The sequence below is a fragment of the Oncorhynchus masou genome, chromosome 9 (assembly GCF_036934945.1).
Source record: "Oncorhynchus masou masou isolate Uvic2021 chromosome 9, UVic_Omas_1.1, whole genome shotgun sequence".
Taxonomy (NCBI): Eukaryota; Metazoa; Chordata; class Actinopteri; order Salmoniformes; family Salmonidae; genus Oncorhynchus; species Oncorhynchus masou.
The window spans coordinates 14,046,910-14,068,289 of record NC_088220.1 but is presented as its reverse complement, the minus strand read 5'-3'; the positions used below and the strand labels follow the sequence as shown (position 1 = coordinate 14,068,289).

At 46.7% G+C, this 21,380-nt stretch overlaps 1 protein-coding gene across 1 annotated transcript in view; it reads right to left on the bottom strand.

Moving 5' to 3' along the window:
* Positions 1 to 21,380, bottom strand: part of LOC135544950 (actin-binding LIM protein 3-like) — a 113,480-nt gene that overhangs the window by 55,309 nt on the left and 36,791 nt on the right. The window contains exon 3 of the mRNA XM_064972638.1: positions 3,838 to 3,907. Coding sequence (XP_064828710.1) covers positions 3,838 to 3,907 — 70 coding nt within the window. The remainder of the gene's footprint in view (positions 1 to 3,837; positions 3,908 to 21,380) is intronic.

Sequence of the window (21,380 nt, the reverse complement as noted above, 5' to 3'; positions counted from 1 at the left end):
AATGGTTAAAGGACACAAGATAAAATAAATAAGCATAAATCTGGGTTGTATTTACAATGGTGTTTGTTCTTCACTGGTTGCCCTTTTATCGTGGCAACAGGTCACAAATCTTGCTGCTCTGATGGCACACTGTGGAATTTCACCCAGTAGATATGGGAGTTTTTCAAAATTGGATTTGTTTTCGAATTCTTTGTGGATCTGTGTAATCTGAGGGAAATATGTCTCTCTCATATGGTCATACATTGGGCAGGAGGATAGGAAGTGCAGCTCAGTTTCCACCTCATTTTGTGGGCAGTGAGCACATAGCCTGTCTTCTCTTGAGAGCCATGTCTGCCTACAGCGGCCTTTCTCAAGAGCAAGGCTATGCTCACTGAGTCTGTACATAGTCAAAGCTTTCCTTAATTTTGGGTCAGTCACAGTGGTCAGGTATTCTACCGCTGTGTACTCTCTGTGTAGGGCCAAATAGCATTCTAGTTTGCTCTGTTTTTTTGTTAATTCTTTCCAATGTGTCAAGTAATTATCTTTTTGTTTTCTCATGATTTGGTTGGGTCTAATTGTGCTGTTGTCCTGGGGCTCTGTAGGGTGTGTTTGTGTTTGTGAACAGAGCCCCAGGACCAGCTTGCTTAGGGGACTCTTCTCCAGGTTCATCTCTCTGTAGGTGATGGCTTTGTTATGGAAGGTTTGGGAATCGCTTCCTTTTAGGTGGTTATAGAATTTAACGGCTCTTTTCTGGATTTTGATAATTAGTGGGTATCGGCCTAATTCTGCTCTGCATGCATTATTCTACGTTGTACACGGAGGATATTTTTGCAGAATTCTGCGTGCAGAGTCTCAATTTGGTGTTTGTCCCATTTTGTGAAGTCTTGGTTGGTGAGTGGACCCCAGACCTCACAACCATAAAGGGCAATGGGCTCTATGACTGATTCAGGTATTTTTAGCCAAATCCTAATTGGTATGTTGAAATTTATGTTCCTTTTGATGGCATAGAATGCCCTTCTTGCCTTGTCGCTCAGATCATTCACAGCTTTGTGGAAGTTACCCGTGGCGCTGATGTTTAGGCCAAGGTATGTATAGTTTTTTGTGTGCTCTAGGGCAACAGTGTCTAGATGGAATTTGTATTTGTGGTCCTGGTGACTGGACCTTTTTTGGAACACCATTATTTTGGTCTTACTGAGATTTACTGTCAGGGTCCAGGTCTGACAGAATCTGTGCATAAGATCTAGGTGCTGCTGTAGGCCCTCCTTGGTTAATGACAGAAGCACCAGATCATCAGCAAGCAGCAGACATTTGACTTCGGATTCTAGCAGGGGGAGGCCGGGTGCTGCAGACTTTTCTAGTGCCCGCGCCAATTCGTTGATATATATGTTGAAGAGGGTGGGGCTTCAGCTGCATCCCTGTCTAACCCCACGACCCTGTGTGAAGAAATGTGTGTGTTTTTTGCCAATTTTAACCACACACTTGTTGTTTGTGTACATGGATTTTATAATGTCGTATGTTTTACCCCCAACACCACTTTCCATCAGTTTCTATAGCAGACCCTCATGCCAAATTGAGTCGAAGGCTTTTTTGAAATCAACAAAGCATGAGAAGACTTTGCCTTTGTTTTGGTTTGTTTGGTTGTCAATTAGGGTGTGCAGGGTGAATACATGGTCTGTTGTACGGTAATTTGGTAAAAAGCCAATTTGACATTTGCTCAGTACATTGTTTTCATTGAGGAAATGTACGAGTCTGCCGTTTATGATAATGCAAAGGATTTGCACAAGGTTACTGTTGACACATATTCCACGGTAGTTATTGGGGTCAAATTTGTCTCCACTTTTGTGGATTGGGGTGATCAGTCCTTGGTTCCAAATATTGGGGAAGATGCCAGAGCTAAGTATGATGTTCAAGAGTTTTAGTATAGCCAATTGGAATTTGTCTCTCTCTCTCTCTTGCTCTCTCTTGCTCTCTCTTGCTCTCTCTTGCTCTTGCTCTCTCTTGCTCTTGCTCTCTCTTGCTCTCTCTTGCTCTTGCTCTCTCTTGCTCTCTCTCTCTCTCTCTTGCTCTCTCTCTCTCTCTTGCTCTCTCTCTCTCTTGCTCTCTCTCTAGTTCTCTCTTGCTCGCTCTTGCTCTCTCTTGCTCTTGCTCTCTCTTGCTCTCTCTTGCTCTCTCTTGCTCTCTCTTGCTCTTGCTCTCTCTTGCTCTCTCTCTCTCTCACTCTTGCTCTCTCTTGCTCTCTCTTGCTCTCTTGCTCTCTCTCTCTCTCTCTTGCTCTCTCTTGCTCTCTCTTGCTCTTGCTATCTCTTGCTCACTCTTGCTCTTGCTCTCTCTTGCTCTCTCTTGCTCTTTCTTGCTCTCTCTTTCTTCATCTCTCTTGCTCTCTCTTGCTCTTGCTCTCTCTTGCTCTTGCTCTCTCTTGCTCTCTCTTGCTCTCTCTCTCTCTCTCTCTCTTGCTCTCTCTCTCTCTCTTGATCTCTCTTGCTCTCTCTTCTCGCTCTTGCTCTCTCTTGCTCTTGCTCTCTCTTGCTCTCTCTCTCTCTCTCTCTTGCTCTCTCGTGTGGCTCAGTTGGTGGGTTTGATTCACAGAGGGGACCAGTAAGAAAAAAAAGTATGAAAATCTCTCTGCCTAATGACTCACTACTGTAAGTCTCTCTGGATAAGAGAGTCTGCTAAATGACTCACTACTGTAGGTGTCTCTGGATAAGAGAGTCTGCTAATGACTCACTTCTGTAGGTCTCTCTGGATAAGAGAGTCTGCTAAATGACTCACTACTGTAAGTCTCTCTGGATAAGAGAGTCTGCTAAATGACTCACTACTGTAGGTCCCTCTTAGTATTTTGTGTTTTAGTTAATTAGTTGGTCAGGCCAGGGTGTGACATGGGTTTATTGTTTGTTGTATTCTTAGTGGGGTTTTTTAGTTATTGGGATTGTAGCTGATTAGGGGTGTGTGTTACATAGGTTTGGCTGCCTGAGGCGGTTCTCAATCAGAGTCAGGTGATTCTTGTTGTCTCTGATTGGGAACCGTATTTAGGTAGCCTGGGTTTCGCTTTGTATTTCGTGGGTGATTGTTCCTCTCTCTGTGTAGTGTTCACCAGATAGGCTGTAATAGGTTTCACGTTCTTCACGTTTTCTTTTTTTGTATTGGAAGAAGAAGAGTACGAGCGCCATTCTCCTTGCGGAGATGGTGCTAAATACATCATCACGGTCGGTCCCTGGGATTGGGCTGGCTAACACGATTCATTTTGCTTGGAAGGAAAAAGAGTTGGAGCCTTTAGGACGAGAATCTTTTGGAAGGATTATATTGATGGGGATTCTAAAGCTGACGGTGAAGGACGTGTTTTGTTTCCAAGGCAACTCGTTGGAGGGAGCATACGACGTCGCGCTATATACAGAAGAAAAACATGATGATATCCTTAGAAGGGCAAGAGCAGTGGGAGGTGAGAGGCCGATGTGCCACTACGAAATATCAAGTCTGGCGAAGAATAACTTTAGGGTTGTAACTGTTAACATGTACAACCCTTACGTTAAGGATGAAGAGGTGAGGGCTTTTCTGGGGAGATACATGGATAAAGTTTCCTCAGCTAGGCACCTCAAAGACTCCCTTGGGTTTTGGAATGGGAGGAGAGGTTTCCAGGCCCTCCTCAGGGAGGACCCAAAGGGACATGGTGGCTACCTCCATCCCCCTGCTATGTTCTCCCTTGGGGCTGACAGGGGGACATTGTTTTATGCACGTCAGCCCCCATTTTGCAGGCGCTGTATGGCCTATGGTCACATTTTCGCCTCGTGCAGGATGAGAAAATGCAGATTTTGTGGATCTGAGGATCACGAGGCGAGGGATTGTGACATGCCTAAGACATGCCATGGGTGTGGCTCGTCAGCACATCTGTGGCGTGGGTGCCCGGCCCGTCAGAGGTCATATGCGTCTGCGGCTGGGGGGGGGGAGCAGGAGCGGGGGATGGGGGAAGAAGAGGAGGGGAAGGAAACACGCCTCATGACAAGAATAAAAGTCCAGAGGGGAAGGCCACAAGGAAGGAAGAGGAGCAAGAAGAGGCGGATGGAAGAGAGAAGGAAACGGAAGGCACGGGAGTAGGAGAACCAGGAAAAGCGGTGGAAGAAGGCAACCGAGTGGAGGAGCATGAGAGAGAAGAAAGCGAGGGAGGAGTGGTGGAGAAGGAGACGGTGGAAGAGAAAGTGGACTGGGGGGAAAGTGACATGGTGGAAGAGATGAGGGGTATGGTGGAGGAGCTGGCGGGGGGGGGGGTGATATCTCTCCACTGCCGCCATCACCAAAGAAGAGAATGAAGAGGAGGGTGCGATTGGCCGACAGTGAGGGGGAGGGGATGGCCAAGAGAGTGATGGGGGTGGGAGAAACCTCTGGGTTGCTACTGGTTTCCCAAGACTCTCAACTTCATTTGGGTGGGGACACACCTAACAAGACTCAGGACTGGGTACAGGAGGAGGTGGGGAGTTTTTTGTTTGGGGACTCAGCCTCCCCAATTTTTTTCCAAACCAGCTGCAACACTGGGGAGGGGGAGGATTGTGGGGGTAGACCCAGGGTGCAGGGCACCCCGGGATGGTGTGATGGAGGAAGTGGGGGGGATGTCGGGATTACGGATGGTGTTCTCACCGGTAGATATGGAGCAGGGGAGCATCGGGTGAGTCTCCTGGTTTTTTTTTTCTGTCTGAGTTTAGAATTTGTGTGTATTACATGTTTTATTTTTTTCATGGAGTCTAATTTTACTTTTGTTAGTTTAAATGTAAGGGGTTTAAGAGATATTGTTAAGAGGAGGGCGGTTTTTAGTTATTTGGAGGGTGTGGGGTTTGATTTTTGTTTTTTACAGGAGGTTCACCTGAGGGATGGAGGGGATGTTAGTAGATTTAAGAGGGAATGGGACAAGGTGGAGTCGGTTTGGGGTGTAGGGGGGGTGCACTCATCGGGGGTAGGAATTTTGTGTGGGCACAGGGAGGTAAAAGTGGAAGATTCATTTGTGGTAATGCAGGGGAGGGTTATAGGGGTGGATGTCACAATAAGGGATTGTAAATTTAGATTAGTGGTGGTGTATGGGCCACAGGTAGTGGCAGACAGGAAGGAGATGGTGGACTGTCTGACACCCCTGTGTGTCACAAATATTAAATTAGTGATAGGGGGGGATTTTAATACAGATTTAGGAAGAGGGGGGGATAACAGTGCAGGCGCCATTGCTAGGCTAATGGCTTGCCATGGTCTGGTAGATGGTGGTATGCACACTACTCCGAAAATGGACGGTCCTACAAGGCGTAACTCCAGGGGGGTTGAGCGGAGGCTCGATTATATTTTTGTACCCAGGTCTTTGGGAAAGTTGTCTGGGCGGCTGTTGCCTGTTTTCTTTTCGGATCACGACGGGGTGCTCCTGCAGGTGGGGTCGCCAGTCTGCCTCTTTGGTAAGGGGTACTGGAAGCTAGATCGGGATGTGCTGGAGGAGCAGGTTTTTGTTGACGGGTTTTATGTTTTCTTTAGGAGGCTTGAGGGTCTCCGGTCCATGTGCGAGGGGGTGTTAGAGTGGTGGGAATTAGTTAAGGTGAGGATTAGGGCTTTTATAATAGGGTATTGCAAGAGGAAAAAAAGGGAGGAGAGGAGGGAGGTGGATCGTATCCAAAGGTTAATTGAACTTGAATACAAGGCAGGCAACCTCGGCGGGTCGTTTGACTGGGAGAGATCCTCAACCCTAAAGGCGCAGCTCAGGGAGTTGCAGGAGCGGAAGGCTCGAGCTTTCCTGGAGCGTGCGCATAGCGGCTTTCTAGAACATAATGAGACTTGTTCTGCTATGTTCTTTAAGTTGGTTAGGGCAAGACAGAGTAGGAAGGTAATGCATGGTGTTAGGGAAGAAAATGGTAGTATAGTTAGAGAACCAGAGGATATGGTCAGGGTGACAACTGATCATTTCCAAGGTTTATTTAAGGAAAGGGAAATAGATGTAGAGCAGGGAAATGTGTTTTTAGAACACTTGTCCAGGCGGTTGCCGGAGGACATTAGAGAAGTGATGGAGGCCCAGATTTCACTAGAAGAGGTTGAGAGCGCTCTTAGGAGGATGGGAAAAGGGAAGGTGCCTGGGATGGATGGGCTGCCGGCTGAGTTTTATCTCAAGTTTTGGGGTATACTTGGACCAGTGGTCCTCGAAGTCTTGAAGGCCATCCTTGAGACGGGGGTCCCGGGGGGATCAATGGCTGTTGGTGTGCTGTCACTTTTATATAAGAAGGGGGAAGAAACTGACCTTGGCAACTGGCGGCCGTTGACCATGCGGTGTGTAGAGTACAAGCTACTTGCAAAGGTTTTAGCAGACCGGTTACGCACAGCCCTTCCCTACGTCGTTCATGAGGATCAGACATGCGGGGTAGAGGGCCGCTCTATTAGATGGAACCTACAGTTAATCAGGGACTCCATCGCTTGGGTTGAAGATAGAGGACTGCCTTTTATGGTAGCAGCGCTAGATCAGGCGAAAGCCTTTGATCGCGTGAATAGATCCTTTTTATTCAGAGTGTTAGGTAGATTAGGATTTGGGGAGAAGTTTATAGGATGGATTCGTACATTATATGTCGGAGCGGGGTGCCGAGTTAGTGTAAATAGTCACTTGGGTGACGTTTTTGACCTCTCGTCTGGGGTCAGGCAGGGGTGCCCACTCTCGGCTCTCCTCTTTGTTCTGTACATGGAGCCTCTGGGGGCTGCCATTAGGGCAGACACAGGGGTGGAAGGTCTGCTGATCCCTGGAAGTGGTGGACTGCGTGTTAAGATGACGCAGTACGCCGACGACACTTCCTTGTTGTTGTGCAAGGACTCGTGCCTGACAAGGTCCCTTGCCATCTTTGGGGATTTCACTCGAGCGTCGGGAGCAGTTCTGAACCATGCAAAGTCTTCCGTCAAGTTTTTCGGAAGATGGCGCGGTAGAACGGATGTGCCTGGGGGGTCATCTCTCTGTGAGGGGGCCTGAGGATTCTCGGGGTCCATTTTCAGACCTCCGGCTCTGCGACGCTAAACTGGAACATGCGTATTGCAGTGGTACAGAGGAAGCTAGCAATGTGGAAAGCTAGGTATTTGTCTTTTATGGGCAAAGTCCTGGTCCTAAAGGTGGATGTGTTGCCGTCGCTTTTGTATTTGGCATACATCTACCCATTGCCGGCTTGTCTGAGAAGGCCTCTAGTGAAGCTTGTGTTTCAGTTTATGTGGAGTGGCAGGTATGAGTGGGTCGCCAGGGCACGCATGATCTGTCCCATCGGGGAGGGAGGTAGGGGGTACCACATTTCCCCTCAAGCTGGACACAATTTTTGTCCTTTCTTGTTAACGGAGCTTGCTCAGCCAGTGATACACCCGTCCGGTTACCTTCTGCGGGTATTTTTCTCGTATCAGGCGAAAAGCATAATGGTGTGGTCTAACACGGGTCCTCGGGCGGAACAGCTGCCGTGGCACTTTGGTCATGCGGCCAAGTGGCTGCGTGCGCACCCAGAGGTTGAAGTTGCCCGAGTAGGTTTAGATCATAGGCACCTGTACGAGGAGGTCAGAAAGGCAGAGAGTCCGGCGCCTGTAGTAGGCATCTCGGAAGTGGTCTTGGAGGGAGTGCAGGTGCGGGGTCTGGACAACAGGCTCAAGGACCTGAATTGGTTGAGCCTTCATAAGTGTTTGCCGGTACGTTTCATCTTGTACCGGTATAGTTTAGTGCAATCCCCCACCTGTCCAAGATCCTCTTGTGGCAGGGAGGAGACTGTTCGCCATGTCTTTTGGGACTGTGCCTTTGCCGGAGTAGTATGGGCTAGGGCATGGGTGTTGTTAGGTTTGGTAAAGAGGGATTTTGTATTGACGTGGGCCAGGTTAGAGAGGGGTGTAGGGAGAGCGAGAGGGACGGATAGGGACAGGTTTCTGCTCTGGCTTCTCATTAGTCGCTTTAAACGAGGGCTGTGGGAAGCAAGGCTGAACATGGAGAAGACAGGGAGAGATTGGGGGGTGGAAGGGATAGTGAGGAGAGTGGAAGGAGATTTGAGGGGGAGGATGAAGAGGGAGGAGAGGAAGTGGGGGCAGCATGCTGCTCGGGAGAGGTGGAAGGGGGGTTTAGGGCTGGGCGTCATTTAGATTTGTAAGAGGATAGATTAGGGACGGGGAGATGGGGAAAGGTATTTTGTAGGGTGACGTGGAGGGAAGATGCTCCCCTGAGGTTTTGTTTGGGGTTTATGTTTAGTTTAATTTAATTAGTTTAATTAAAAATACCATTATTTGTGTATGTATGTAAATTATGATTTGTAAAGAATGAATGGTATTGAACATAATAAATTATTTTTTATAAAAAAAGTTAAAAAATATAGGCTGTAATAGGTTTCACGTTCCGTTTTGTTGTTTTTTATTTATTAGTTATTTCATGTATAGTTCCGTTGTTTGTTTCACTAATAAACATGAGTAACCAACACGCTGCAGCCCAAAGAGGAGCCGCGTATTAAGGATTTCTGGACATGGGAGGAAATCCTTGACAGGAGAGGACCCTGGGCTAAACCAGGGGAGTGTAGCCGCCCAAAGGTGCAGCAGGCGAAGAGGAAACAGGGACTGGACGGAGAAGGACCCTGGGCTCAGCCTGGTGAATATCGCCGCCCCAAGGAGGAACTAGAAGCGGCTAAAGCGGAGAGGCGCTGGTATGAGGAGGCAGCACGGCGACGTGGATGGAAACAGGAGCAGCCCAGAGAGGAGTACAGTATGGATATTACGACGTGGGAAGAAATAGACAGGTGGGCGGCCGACCCAGAGAGAGTGCCGGAGCCCGCCTGGGATTCGCTGGAGCAGTGCGAAGAGGGCTATAGGAGAATGGAGTCGAAAAAAAAGACACGGCGGCGCAGAGCGAAGCCCCAAAAATTTCTTGGGGGGGGGGCTCAGAGGGGGAGTGGCTGGGTCAGGAGACAGACCTGAGCCAACTCTCCCTGTTTATCGTGAAGAGCCAAGGAGGAGACCAGAATCGGTGTTGGAGGTGAGCGAAGCAGAGACTGTGAAGGAGTTAATGGGGAAATTGGAGGAGAAAGTAATGAGGGAGTTGCTAGTTTGGTGTTTTAGGTACAATATTTGTCCGACGGAGCGTGTCGGGGATTTAATGGCACCTGGGTCAGCGCTCCATACTAGTCCTGAGGTGCGTGTTAGTCGGCTGGTGAAAAATGTGCCAGCCTCACGCACTAGGTCTCCTGTGTACCTACCTAGCCTTGCACGTCCTGTGCCAGTCCTGCTCTCCGGCTCTCCAGTACACCTTCACGGTCCAGTCCATCCTGTGCCACCTTCACACACCAGTCCTCCGATGGTAGCTCCACGCACCAGGCTTCCTGTGCCTGTCCTCTATCCAGTACCACCTCCACACCGTGTTCCTCCAAAAGTGCCAGCACCACGCATCAGGCCTTCAGTGCGCGCTGTTCAGCGGAGCCTCCTGCCTGTTGGAGCAGCTAGAGCTGCCAGTCTGCATGGAGCAGCTAGAGCTGCCAGTCTGCATGGAGCAGCCAGAGCTGCCAGTCTGCATAGAGCAGCTAGAGCTGCCAGTCTGCATGGGGCAGCCAGAGCTGTCAGTCTGCTTAGAGCAGCCAGAGCTGTCAGTCTGCATGGAGCAGCTAGAGCTGCCAGTCTACATGGAGCAGCCAGTGTTGCCAGCCTGCATGGAGCAGCTAGAGCTGCCAGTCTGCATGGGGCAGCCAGAGCTGTCAGTCTGCTTGGAGCAGCCAGAGTTGCCAGTCTGCATGGAGTTGCCAGTCTGCATGGAGTTGCCAGTCTGCATGGAGCTGCCAGTCTGCAAGGAGCTGCCAGTCTGCAAAGAGCTGCCAGTCTGCAAGGAGCTGCCAGTCTGCAAGGAGCTGCCAGTCTGCAAGGAGCTGCCAAAGCTGTTAATCTGCATGGAACAGTCAGAGCTGTCAGTCTGCAAGAAGCCGCCAGAGCTGTCAATCTGCATGGAGCAGCCAGAGCCGCCAGTCAGCATGGAGCAGCCAGAGCCGCCAGTCAGCATGGAGCAGCCAGAGCCACCAGTCAGCATGAAGCAGCCAGAGCCGTCAGTCAGCCAGACTCTTCCAGATCTGCCAGTCAGCCAGACTCTTCCAGATCTGCCAGTCAGCCAGACTCTTCCAGATCTGCCAGTCAACCAGACTCTTCCAGATCTGCCAGTCAGCCAGACTCTTCCAGATCTGCCAGTCAGCCAGACTCTTCCAGATCTGCCAGTCAGCCAGACTCTTCCAGATCTGCCAGTCAGCCAGACTCTTCCAGATCTGCCAGTCAACCAGACTCTTCCAGATCTGCCAGTCAGCCAGACTCTTCCAGATCTGCCAGTCAGCCAGACTCTTCCAGATCTGCCAGTCAGCCAGACTCTTCCAGATCTGCCAGTCAGCCAGACTCTCCCAGATCTGCCATTCAGCCAGACACTTCCAGATCTGCCAGTCAGCCAGACTCTTCCAGATCTGCCAGTCAGCCAGACTCTTCCAGATCTGCCAGTCAGCCAGACTCTTCCAGATCTGCCAGTCAGCCAGACTCTTCCAGATCTGCCAGTCAGCCAGACTCTTCTGATTCTGCCAGTCAGCCAGACTCTTCCAGATCTGCCAGTCAGCCAGACTCTTCCAGATCTGCCATTCAGCCAGACTCTTCCAGATCTGCCAGTCAGCCAGACTCTTCCAGATCTGCTATTCAGCCAGACTCTTCCAGATCTGCCAGTCAACCAGACTCTTCCAGATCTGCCAGTCAGCCAGACTCTTCCAGATCTGCCAGTCAACCAGACTCTTCCAGATCTGCCAGTCAACCAGACTCTTCCAGATCCGCCAGTCTGCCAGGATCCGCCAGTCAGCCAGGATCTGCCAGATCTGCTAGTCAGCCAGGATCCTCCAGTCGGCCAGGATCCGCCAGTCAGCCAGGATCCGCCAGTCAGCCAGGATCTGCAAGATCTGCTAGTCAGCCAGGATCCGCCAGTCGGCCAGGATCCGCCAGTCAGCCAGGATCCGCCAGTCAGTCAGGATCTGCCAGTCAGCCAGGATCCGCCAGTCAGCCAGGATCTGCCGGATTCAACTGCCTGGCTGGGCTTCATCTCAGTACTGGGCTTCTTCTCAGTCCTGGGCTGCCTCTCAGTGCTGGGCTGCCTCTCAGTGCTGGGCTGCCCCTCAGTCCTGAGCTGCCCCTCAGTCCCGAGCTGCCCCTCAGTCCCGAGCTGTCCCTCAGTCCCGAGCTGCTCCTCAGTCCCGAGCTGCCTCAGTCCCGAGCTGCCCCTCAGTCACGAGCTGCTCCTCTGTTCAGTAGGTTTCTTGGTGAGGACTATTCGGCCATGGTCGGCGGCGAGGGTGGATCATCCCAGGACGCGAAGGGGAGGAAAAATGACATTTATGAAGTGGGGTCCATGTCCCGAGCCGGAACCGCCACCATGGACAGACGCCCACCCGGACCCTCCCTATGGTTTTGAGGTGCGTTCGGGAGTCCGCACCTTAGGGGGGGGGGTTCTGTCACGCCTTGGTCTTAGTATTTTGTGTTTTAGTTAATTAGTTGGTCAGGCCAGGGTGTGACATGGGTTTATTGTTTGTTGTATTCTTAGTGGGGTTTTTTAGTTATTGGGATTGTAGCTGATTAGGGGTGTGTGTTACATAGGTTTGGCTGCCTGAGGCGATTCTCAATCAGAGTCAGGTGATTCTCGTTGTCTCTGATTGGGAACCGTATTTAGGTAGCCTGGGTTTCACTTTGTATTTCGTGGGTGACTGTTCCTGTCTCTGTGTAGTGTTCACCAGATAGGCTGTAATAGGTTTCACGTTCCGTTTTGTTGTTTTGTATTTATTAGTTATTTCATGTATAGTTCCGTTGTTTGTTTCACTAATAAACATGAGTAACCAACACGCTGCATTTCGGTCCGACTTTCTTGCGACAAACGAAGAACGTCGTTACAGCTAAATGACTCACTACTGTAAGTCTCTCTGGATAAGAGAGTCTGCTAAATGACTCACTACTGTAAGTCTATCTGGATAAGAGAGTCTGCTAAATGACTCACTACTGTAATTATCTTTGAATAAGAGAGTCTGCTCAATGACTCACTACTGTAGGTCTCTCTGAATAAGAGAGTCTGCTAAATGACTCACTACTGTAGGTCTCTCTGGATAAGAGTCTGCTAAATGACTCACTACTGTAAGTCTCTCTGAATAAGAGAGTCTGCTACATGACTCACTACTGTAGGTCTCTCTGGATAAGAGTCTGCTAAATGACTCACTACTGTAAGTCTCTCTGAATAAGAGAGTCTGCTAAATGCCTCACTACTGTAGGTCTCTCTGGACAAGAGAGTCTGCTAAATGACTCACTATTGTCAGTCTCTCTGGATAAGAGTGTCTGCTAAATGACTCAAATCTAAATGTCTGCCTCTGTTGAGTGCTAAGTCATCCCAGACAAACAGAATAAAGGTTTGGTATCAGTTATACCTAAGTGGTTCATTAACAATGTTGTCGTTAGCTGTAACCATTGGTCCTGGATCAGTGAAGGTGGTAGTGGTAAGGTAAACGCCACCGTTGGAGGCACATACACAGGTCCTGGATAGGCTACATCAGGGCTGCCCAACCCTCTTCTTGGAGATCTACCGTCCTGTGGGTTTTCAGTCCAACCCTAATTTAACACACCTGATTCTACTAATTAGTTGCTCAACAAGACCTTAACTAGCTGAGTCAAATTCGCTAAATCAGGGTTGGACTGAAAAACCTACAGGACAGTAGATTTCCAGGAAGAGGTTTGGGCAGCTCTGGGCTTAGTGAATCAGGCAAGGCGATAGCTAAGTGGTTGAATACATAAGGCAGGAGGCTGCTGCTATTTAAAAACTGGTCCTGGATCAGTGAACGGGGCAGCTTAGTGGTTCAGTAGTTTTACTACCAAATGGTAAGACAGCTCCTGGATCAGTTGCTAAGTGATATAAGACAAAGGGCCGTGGCAGGCTGCTGCTATTTCTACGCCGACCTCAACACATGCTGAGAGCTCATAGTCACAAGGGATTGTGGGAGATTGGATGTGACATGTCCCTCGCACTCTCTCTCCCTCTTTCCACTATATCTCCCTCAATTCATTTTAATTCAAAGGTCTTTATTGGCATGGGAAACATACCGTAAGTTTACATTGCCAAAACAAATGGAATAGACAATAAACAAAAGGGAAATAAACGGGAAACATTACACACACAAAAGTAGTAAAATAATATAGACATGTTATATGTTATATTATTGGCTTTGTACAGTGTTGTGACAATGTTCAAGTAGTTTTGAAGTATGAAAAGGAAAATAAAAAACAGATAAATCTAGGTTTTATTTCCGATGGTGTTTGTTCTTCACTGGTTGCCCTTTTCTCATGGCAACGGGCCACAAATCTTTCTGCTGTGGTTGCACACTGTGGTATTTCACCTAACAGATATGGGATTTTATCAATGTTTAATTTGTTTTCAAATTCTTTGTGGGTCTGTGTGATCTGTTGGAAATATGTTTCTCTAACTTGGTCATACATTTGGCAGAAGATTAAAAAGTGCAGCTCAGTTTCCACCTAATTTTGTGGGCAGTTTGCACGTATCCTGTCTTCTCTTGAGAGCCAGTTTTGCCTATGGTGGCCTCTCTCAATAGCAAGGCTATGCTCACTGAGTCTGTACATAGTCAAGGATTGTCTTAATTTAGGGTCAGTCACAGTGGTCAGGTATTCTAAAACCCTAGAGGGCAATGGATTCTAGAACTGATTCAAGTATTTTTAGCCAGATCCTAATTGGGATGTTCATGTTCATGTTCCTTCTGATGGCGTAGAAGGCCCTTCTTGCCTGTGGTGTTGATGTTTAGGCTGAGGTAGGTGTAAATATTTGTGTGCTCTAGGTCACCAGTGTGTAGATTGAATTTGTATTTGTGGTCCTGGCGACTGGACCTTTTTTGGAACACCATTATTTTTGTCTTACTGATATTCACTGTCAGGGCCCAAGTCTGACAGAATCTGTGCAGAAGATCTAGGTGCTGCTGTAGGCCCTCCTTGGTTGGGGACAGAAGCACCAGATCATCAGCAAACAGTAGACATTTGACTTCTGAGTCCTGTAGGGTGAGGCCGGGTGCTGTAGACTGCCCTCACCAATTCATTGATATATATTCCATATTCCAACAGTAGTTATTGGGGTCAAACACTGTATGTCTCCATACACTGCCGTGACCGGGCCTCGGTTCCAAACATTGGGGAAGATGCCAGAGCTGAGGATGATGTTAAAGAGTTTAAGAATAGCCCATTTGAAGTTGTGGTCTGTATATTTATCATTCCGTTTAATATACCATCAACACCACAGGCATTTTTGGGTTGGAGGGTTTGTATGTTGTCCTGTAGCTCATCCAATGTAATTGCAGAATCCAGTGATTTCTGGTAGTCTGTAATAATAGCTGATTCTAAAATGTGTATTTGATCATGTATATGTATATGTTTTTGCTATTGGTTCTTTGTTATTTGGCCGAAAAGTTTGGGGAAGTGGTTTATCCATACATCTCCATGTTGGATAAATAGCTCTTTGTGTTGTTGTTGGTTTAGTGTGTTCTAATTTTCTCAAAAGTGATTTGTTATAAGGATTCTTCAATCACAATGAGCTGATTTCTGACACACTGTTCCTTCTTTTTGCTGAGTGTATTTCTCCATTGTTTTAGTGTATCACCATAGTGAAGCTAAGATTTGGTTCTCTGTGTTTTTGGATGGATAGGTTTCTCAATTTATTTCTTAGATTTTTACAATCCTCATCAAATCATTTCTCATTGTTGTTAGTTGTCTTAGGTTTTCTGCCGTAATTTAAATTTGATAGCTGATAGGTCAAATATATTGTTCAGGCTTCCTGCTGTTATGTTTACACCTTCAGTGTTGCAGGAAAACAATTTGTCCAGAAAGTTGTCTAGGAGGAATTGGATTTGTTGTTGGCAAATTGGTTTTTGGAAGGTTTCTACACTACCTTCCTTCCTTCCATCTATAGCATTTCATTAATAGTATGTTGTTTGTTCGGCTTCAATGCCTCATGATTGAGTACTGCTCTGTTCAAATAGACTATGATTTCGCTGTGATCTGATAGGGGTGTCAATTGGCTGTCTGTGAACGCTCTGAGAAACTATGGGTTGAGGTCGGTGATGTGACCCGTCTTTGTTGGTTATGTTGTCATAGTTGTGTCTAGGGGGCATATGGGAGAGGGAATACTGTCACCTCCAGGTAGGAGTTTGTCCCCCTGTGTGCTAAGAGTGTCAGGTTCAATCATTTAGGTCACCACAGACTAGTACATGTCCTTGGGCCTGGAAATGGTTGATTTCCCCCTCTAGAATGGAGAAGCTATTCTTCAATTAAAGTATAGGGATTCTTGTCAGGGGATATAGGTAGCAGACAGCAGGACTTTTTGGCTCCAGAGCGGTCTGAGGCACTGTATCTCAGTGCAAGAGGCGTCACTACAGTCCCTGGTTCGAATCCAGGCTGTATCACATCCGGTCGTGATTGATAAGAAACAATACTGTGCAGCCGTAGTCATTGACCTGGCCAAGGCTTTCGACTCTGTCAATCACCACATCCTCATCGGCAGACTCGACAGCCTTGGTTTCTCAAATGATTGCCTCGCCTGGTTCACCAACTACTTCTCTGATAGAGTTCAGTGTGTCAAATCGGAGGGTCTGCTGTCCGGGCCTGTGGCAGTCTCTATGGGGGTGCCACAGGGTTCAATTCTTGGAGCGACTCTCTTCTCTGTATACATCAATGATGTTGCTCTTGCTGCTGGTGAGTCTCTGATCCACCTCTACGCACACGACACCATTCTGTATACTTCTGGCCCTTCTTTGGACACTGTGTTAACCTCTTGAAACTCTAGGGGCGCTATATCATTTTTGGATAAAAAGACGTGCCCGTTTTAAGCGCAATATTTTGTCACAAAAAGATGCTCGACTATGCATATAATTGGTAGCTTTGGAAAGAAAACATTCTGACGTTTCCAGAACTGCAAAGATATTTTCTGTGCGTGCCCTAGAACGTGAGCTTCAGGCAAAACCAAGATGAGACGGCATCCAGGAAATGAGCAGGATTTTTGAGGCTCTGTTTTCCATTGTCTCCTTATATGGCTGTGAATGCGAGAGGAGTAAGTCTGCCCTTTCTGTCGTTTCCCCAAGGTGTCTGCAGCATTGTGACGTATTTGTAGGCATATCATTGGAAGATTGACCATAAGAGACCACATTTACCAGGTGTCCGCCCGGTGTCCTGCGCCGAAATTGGTGCGCAAAAGTCAGCTGCAAGTATTTTTCCACAGAATTCAGAGAAGAATGCAGGCTTCCACAAATGATATATCAATGAAGAGATATGTGAAAAAAACACCTTGAGGATTGATTCCAAACAACGTTTGCCATGTTTCGGTCGATATTATGGAGTTAATTCGGAAAAAGTTTGATGTTGTAGGTGACTGAATTTTTGGTTAGTTTCGGTAGCCAAATGTGATGTACAAAACGGAGCGATTTCTCCTACACACAGACGCTTTCAGGAAAGACTGCGCATTTGTTATGTAACTGAGAGTCTCCTCATTGAAAACATCCGAAGCTCTTCAAAGGTAAATTATTTTATTTATTTGGTTATCTGGTTTTTGTGAAAATGTTGCGTGCTAAATGCTACTCAAAATGCTAAGCTAGCTTAGCATACTCTTACACAAATTAGTCAATTGCTATGGTTCAAAAGCATATTTTGAAAATCTGAGATGACAGTGTTGTTAAGAAAAGGCTAAGCTTGAGAGTAGGCGCATTATTTTCATTTTATTTGCGATTTTCAGAAATCGTTAACGTTACATTATGCTAATGCGCTTGAGGCTATAACTGTATACAGGTTTTTTTCATAGCCAAAGGTGAACAAAACGGAGCGATTTGTCCTACACAAATAATATTTTTTTGAAAAACTGCACATTTGCTATGTAACTGAGAGTCTCCTCATTGAAAACATCTGAAGCTCTTCAAAGGTAAATGATTTTATTTATTTGGTTATCTGGTTTTTGTGAAAAAGTTGCGTGCTAAATGCTACTCAAAATGCTAAGCTAGCTTAGCATACTCTTACACAAATTAGTGAATTGCTATGGTTCAAAAGCATATTTTGAAAATCTGAGATGACAGTGTTGTTAAGAAAAGGCTAAGCTTGAGAGTAGGCGCATTATTTTCATTTTATTTGCGATTTTCAGAAATCGTTAACGTTGCGTTATGCTAATGAGCCTGAGGCTTTAGTCACGATCCCGGATCCGGGATGGGGAGTTTCAAGAAGTTAACAACCCTCCAGGCGAGCTTCAATGCCATTCAACTCTCCTTCCGTGGCCTCCAATTGCTCTTAAATACAAGTAAAACTAAATGCATGCTATTCAACCGATCGCTGCCTGCACCTGCCCGCCTGCCCAACATCACTACTCTGGACGGCTCTGACTTAGAATATGTGGACAACTACAAATATCTAGGTGTCTGGTTAGACTATAAACTCTCCTTCCAGACTCACATCAAAGATCTCCAATCCAAAGTTAAATCTAGAATTGGCTTCCTATTTCGCAAAAAAGCATCCTTCACACATGCTGCCAAACATACCCTCGTAAAACTGACCATCCTACCAATCCTCAACTTCGGCAATGTAATTTACAAAATAGCCTCCAATACCCTACTCAATAAATTGGATGCAGTCTATCACAGTGCCATCCATTTTGTCACCAAAGCCCCATATACTACCCACCACTGCGACCTGTACGCTCTCGTTGGTTGGCCCTCGCTTCATACTCTTCGCCAAACCCACTGGCTCCAGGTCATCTACAAGACCCTGCTAGGTAAAGTCCCCCCTTATCTCAGCTCGCTGGTCACCATAGAGGCACCCACCTGTAGCACGCGCTCCAGCAGGTATATCTCTCTGGTCACCCCCAAAACCAATTCTTCCTTTGGCCGCCTCTCCTTCCAGTTCTCTGCTGCCAATGACTGGAACGAACTACAAAAATCTCTGAAGCTGACCATTGATCTCCCTCACTAGCTTTAAGCACCAGCTGTCAGAGCAGCTCACAGATTACTGCACCTGTACATAGCCCATTTCTAATTTAGCCCAACTACCTCTTTCCCTACTGTAGTTATTTATTTTGCTCCTTTGCACCCCATTATTTGCTCCTTTGCACCCCATTATTTGCTCCTTTGCACCCCATCTCTACTTTGCACATTCTTCCACTGCAAATCTACCATTCCAGTGTTTTACTTGCTATATTTTTTTGCCTTTAACTCCCTTATCTCACCTCATTTGCTATCATATATAGACTTGTTTATACTGTATTATTGACTGTATGTTTGTTTTACTCCATGTGTAACTCTGTGTTGTTGTATGTGTCGAACTGCTTTGCTTTATCTTGGACAGGTCGCAATTATAAATGAGAACTTGTTCTCAACCTGCCTACCTGGTTAAATAAAGGTGAAATAAATAAATTAAATAAAAAGGGCGCCGCACAATTGGCCCAGCGTCCATGTTGTACTGGAGTCATCGTAAACTGACTTGCGGAGTTAAATAAAGGTTAAATAAATAAAACATCTCTGTTGAGATAATTTCCTTTTTAACTTCTAGCCAGATGTAAAATGTTCCTGTTTTGATTAATATAATAAGAGTGAGTTAGGGCTGCTCTATACCATATTAGCACACCCCTCTTCTCTGTTTCACACCTGGTAGTTTGGTGTATGGGACTACCAACTCTGTAACCTAGAGGACAACCAGTGGGTCCGTCTCCTTTATACCATGTTTCTTGTAGGATGACAATGTCTCTATTTCTAATTTCTTTGGTGAAGTCCAGGTTCCTGCTCTTTAGGGCCAAAGGCAGATGACCTCAGGCCTTGGATATTCTAGGATGAGATAGTGAAGGCTTTGTGTTACATAAAGTGTCCAATGTTGTTAGTTGTTAGTCGTTGTTAGTCTCTCTCTCTCCGCTGAGATAAATGGAAGAGATGAGAGGGAGGAGAAGAAGAGAGAATGATGGAGACAACAGAACAGAGGGAGGGGATGTAGGGTTGGCAACAAGACCATGTTGAGAAGAAACACCCAAAGCAGGTGGTGATTAGCTGCAGTAAGTCAGTGATCATCTGTATTTACAGAAAACCAGTATAGTCTCTCTCTCTACACCCTCTATCTTTCTCTGTTTCTCTCACCCCTACCCCCTCTCTCTCTTTCTCATTTACTACTTCCTTCCTTCCCTTGGGGAGGCCCATCCATCAGAGTGTGATATAGGGTCCAATGGCCTTGGTGCCCTGGCAGATTGGGTACCTCTTGAAAATCACAAAATTCAGAGCGAATGCCATTTGGCCTTCAAGAGGTATCCAATCTGCCAGGGCAGCAAGGCCATACGCAACAAGGCCATTAACCAAAATAGACAATTAAATTGATTTGACAACTGGAAAACAGTTGCTATTCGGTAAGGAAAAACGCAAGTAAGTATAAAAACCATGGGACCACCCAGCCATCATACCGCTCAGGAAGGAGACGCGTTCTGTCTCCTAGAGATGAATGTACTTTAGTGCGAAAAGTGCAAATCAATCCCAGAACAACAGCAGAGGACCTTGTGAAGATGCTGGAGGAATTGGTACAAAAGTATCTATATCCACAGTAAAACGAGTCCTATATCGACATGACCTCAAAGGCCGCTCAGCAAGGAAGAAGCCACTGCTCCAAAACCGCCATAAAAAATCCAGACTATGGTTTGCAACTGCACATTGGGACAAAGATCATACTTTTTTGAGAAATGTTCTCTGGTCTGATGAAACAAAATAGAACTGCTTGGCCATAATGAAGAAAATTTGGAGAAAAAGGGGGAGGCTTGCAAGCTGAAGAACACCATTCCAGCCGTGAAGCACAGGGGTGGCTGCATCATGTTGTGGGGGTGGTTTGCTGCAGGAGGGACTGGTCCACTTCACAACATAGGTGGCATCATGAGGAAAGGAAAATTATGTGGATATATTGAAGCAACATCTCAAGACATCAGTCAAGAAGTTTAAGCTTGGTGAAAAATGGGCCTTCCAAATGGACAATGAACCCAAGCATACTTCCAAGGTGGTGGCAAAATGGCAAAATGGCCTTCGTTGCCCGGGCGGTGTATTTGGGATCATTGTCATGCTGAAAGACCCAGCCACGTTTCATCTTCAATGCCCTTGCTGATGGAAGGAGGTTTTCACTCAAAATCTCACGATACATGGCCCCATTGATTCTTTCCTTTACACGGATCAGTCGTCCTGGTCCCTTTGCATAAAAACAGCCCCAATGCATGATGTTTCCACCCCCATACTTCACAGTAGGTATGGGTTCACCGTTTTGCTCACCGTTCTTGTGATCAATTTGACCCCACGGGGTGAGATCTTGCATGGAGCCCCAGATCGAGGGAGATTATCAGTGCTCTTGTAGGTCTTCCATTTCCTAATAATTGCTCCCACAGTTGATTTCTTTAAACCAAGCTGCTTACCTATTGCAGATTCAGTCTTCCCAGCCTGGTGCAGGTCTACAAGTTTGTTTCTGGTGTCCTTTGACAGCTCTTTGGTCTTGGCCATAGTGGAGTTTGGAGTGTGACTGTTTGAGGTTGTGGACAGGTGTCTTTTATACTGATAACAGGTTCAAACAGGTGCCATTAATACAAGTAACCAGTGGAGGACAGAGGAGAAGAAGAAGTTACAGGTCTGTGAGAGCCAGAAATCTTGCTTGTTTGTAGGTGACCAAATACTTATTGTCCACCATAATTTGCAAAGAAATCCATTAAAAATCCTACAATGTGATTTTCTGGATTTTTTTCCTCATTTTGTTTGTCATAGTTGAAGTGTAAAGTGGGACAACTTGCACAATCGGCGGCTGACTAAATACTTTTGGCCCCATTGTATAGGCTAAACACCAATGATGTTTTCCAGATATAATATAGGATAATTATTCATATCTAAAGGCTGGATTCCGTGACATACTTGAGGCACTGTTCGTTCTGATAGGACAGAAAGCTCAGTACCTGTTTGTTCTGATAGGACAGAATGGTCAGTGCCTATTTGTTCTGATAGGACAGAATGGTCAGTGCCTGTTTGTTCTGATAGGACAGAATGGTCAGTGCCTGTTTGTTCTGATAGGACAGAATGGTCAGTGCCTGTTTGTTCTGATAGGACAGAATGGTCAGTGCCTGTTTGTTCTGATAGGACAGAATGGTCAGTGCCTGTTTGTTCTGATAGGACAGAATGGTCAGTGCCTGTTTGTTCTGATAGGACAGAATGGTCAGTGCCTGTTTGTTCTGATAGGACAGAATGGTCAGTGCCTGTTTGTTCTGATAGGACAGAATGGTCAGTGCCTGTTTGTTCTGATAGGACAGAATGGTCAGTGCCTGTTTGTTCTGATAGGACAGAATGGTCAGAACCTGTTTTTTCTGATAGGACAGAATGGTCAGTGCC